At 48.3% G+C, this 2008-nt stretch overlaps 1 protein-coding gene across 2 annotated transcripts in view; it reads left to right on the forward strand.

Moving 5' to 3' along the window:
• The window catches only part of LOC103371443 (transcription factor COE3-like), a 56251-nt gene that overhangs the window by 40209 nt on the left and 14034 nt on the right, over positions 1–2008 (forward strand). For both annotated transcript variants that reach the window (XM_008300772.1, XM_008300773.1), the window contains one exon: positions 252–340. In XM_008300772.1, coding sequence (XP_008298994.1) covers positions 252–340 — 89 coding nt within the window. The remainder of the gene's footprint in view (positions 1–251; positions 341–2008) is intronic.

A 2008-nucleotide genomic window follows, 5' to 3' on the forward strand; every position in this document is an offset into this window, starting at 1 on the left:
CCTGTCCTCTCTGAGTTCAACCAATCAGAACCTGTCCTCTCTGAGTTCAACCAATCAGCATTGAGCTGCTCAGATGTTCCTACTCTAGAGGAGGACCCTTGTTCTCCCCTGAGAAGTGGCCTGCAGGAGGTTCTACAGGGGAGTTCTAGAGGTTGGAACCAAGGTTCTGGCAGCAGATCTGAAGTGTGACTGTTGCTGAAGGTGGTGTTTTGTGTTTGAGCTGATCTGAGGTCTGCTGTCGTCCTCTGCAGCGCTGAACGAGCCCACCATCGACTACGGCTTCCAGAGGTTACAGAAGGTCATCCCCCGTCACCCCGGAGACCCCGAGCGGCTGCCCAAGGTACGACAATCGCTCTGTCCAAACACACAACGCTGATTGCTGCTGCTGTTGTTTCCATCAGGGTGGTTCTGGTCGGCTGCTCCGGCGCTGATAACATCACCTCCTGACGCTGCTGTTTGTGTGTCTTTAACAAACACAGACGCATCACGCCTCTGTCCTGCTTCTCTTTGTGGGCCTGACAGACTCCTGAGCTCCTCCGGCTGTCTGTCCCGGGTTCTGAATGTGGTTCTGTCACTTTGTGTGTTGATATTCAGGCTTCTGACGTTCGTTTTACTGATAAATACGACGATGGTTCTGATGAACGTGAATCCGAGTGAGACGACCTTTACACGACAGTTTCACATCTTCAGGCTGCAGGAGGTTCATCTTCGGTTGAACTGACTGATTACTGCTTCCTGGACAGTCCTGATGTTCTCAAGTCGGTTAATCGTAAAACTAAGTTGTTCAACTAGTTGACTGGAAAGAATTCTGACACTGAATTGCCACAACGACCAGCTGTGTGAAGGTTTGACGGTGTGTTTAGTCCCAGTTCAGAAACTCATGATGAAGAAAAGTGAAGTCATCAAAGACGTTCCATGAAGTTCCCCAACAACAAACATCTGAGTTTAAATTACACACAATAAGCACCAAACAGCTTCAGCCATTCGTTTGATAAACACTGAACTAGAAACAGTCTGGTCCATCTTGGACTGGCGTCAGAACCGCCCAGAACTCTGCCCTGAAGAGACCTCCTCTGTCTGAAGCAGAACATCCAGGCGTCTCATCAGAGCGCAGGGGACCCGGTTCTGCTGATCTGAACACAGAGTTCAGTTCAGCTGATGGTCTGCATGTCTGTATTCAGCACCTGGTCCAGAACCAGACCAGAACCAGATCAGAGTCACAGCAGTGCTAACGGTGGCTAATGAAGCGCTCCAGGTTGGTGTGGCTGCTGTGATGTGAGCTGACATGCTGTTAGCTCCGTAATGAAACCGCACGGCTTCAATAATTCATCTCTAATGGTTTTATTCAATTACCCACGATGCCTTGTGCTCAGCGTGCAGCCCGGCGCCAGCAACTCTAATAAGTGGAAGTAATCCGAATGTTCCAGACTCTGGCATCTAGAACAGGCTTAATGTTCTGCACAGTTACGGGCTTCAACCAAACCAGGATCGGTCCAGAACAGAACCGGGATCGGTCCAGAACATGTCTGTCTGTAACGACAACAAAGAGAAGAAAAACAGCTGCCTGTCGACATTAAAGCTGTTTCTATGTAAATGAACTGAACTGACATTCATCGTAGTTAACTGTCCGACACACACACACACACACACACACACACACACACACACACACACACAGCAGCAACAGGAAAGAGCATAAAATTCTACAAACCCACACGTAGCAGAGATGATTGAATAAAAGGTAAGCTGGTGTGTGTGTGTGTGTGTGTGTGTGTGTGTGTGTGTGTGTGTGTAAAGCCTATTGGCAAACAGGGAGGTTGAAACAGTCAAATCAGGTAATCAGCGAGTGCAGCCATGTGGCAAGAAAGGAGATTGGGGCACACACACACACACACACACACACACACACACACACACACGATTATCAGTGTGTTTTTTATCTGATTTATAAAGAAAAGCTCGTCTGTTGTCCTCCATCATAAAGTTGATGTTAATGTGTGTGTTTGGT

The sequence above is a fragment of the Stegastes partitus genome, unplaced genomic scaffold, assembly GCF_000690725.1.
Source record: "Stegastes partitus isolate 25-593 unplaced genomic scaffold, Stegastes_partitus-1.0.2 Scaffold1587, whole genome shotgun sequence".
Classification (NCBI taxonomy): domain Eukaryota; kingdom Metazoa; phylum Chordata; class Actinopteri; family Pomacentridae; genus Stegastes; species Stegastes partitus.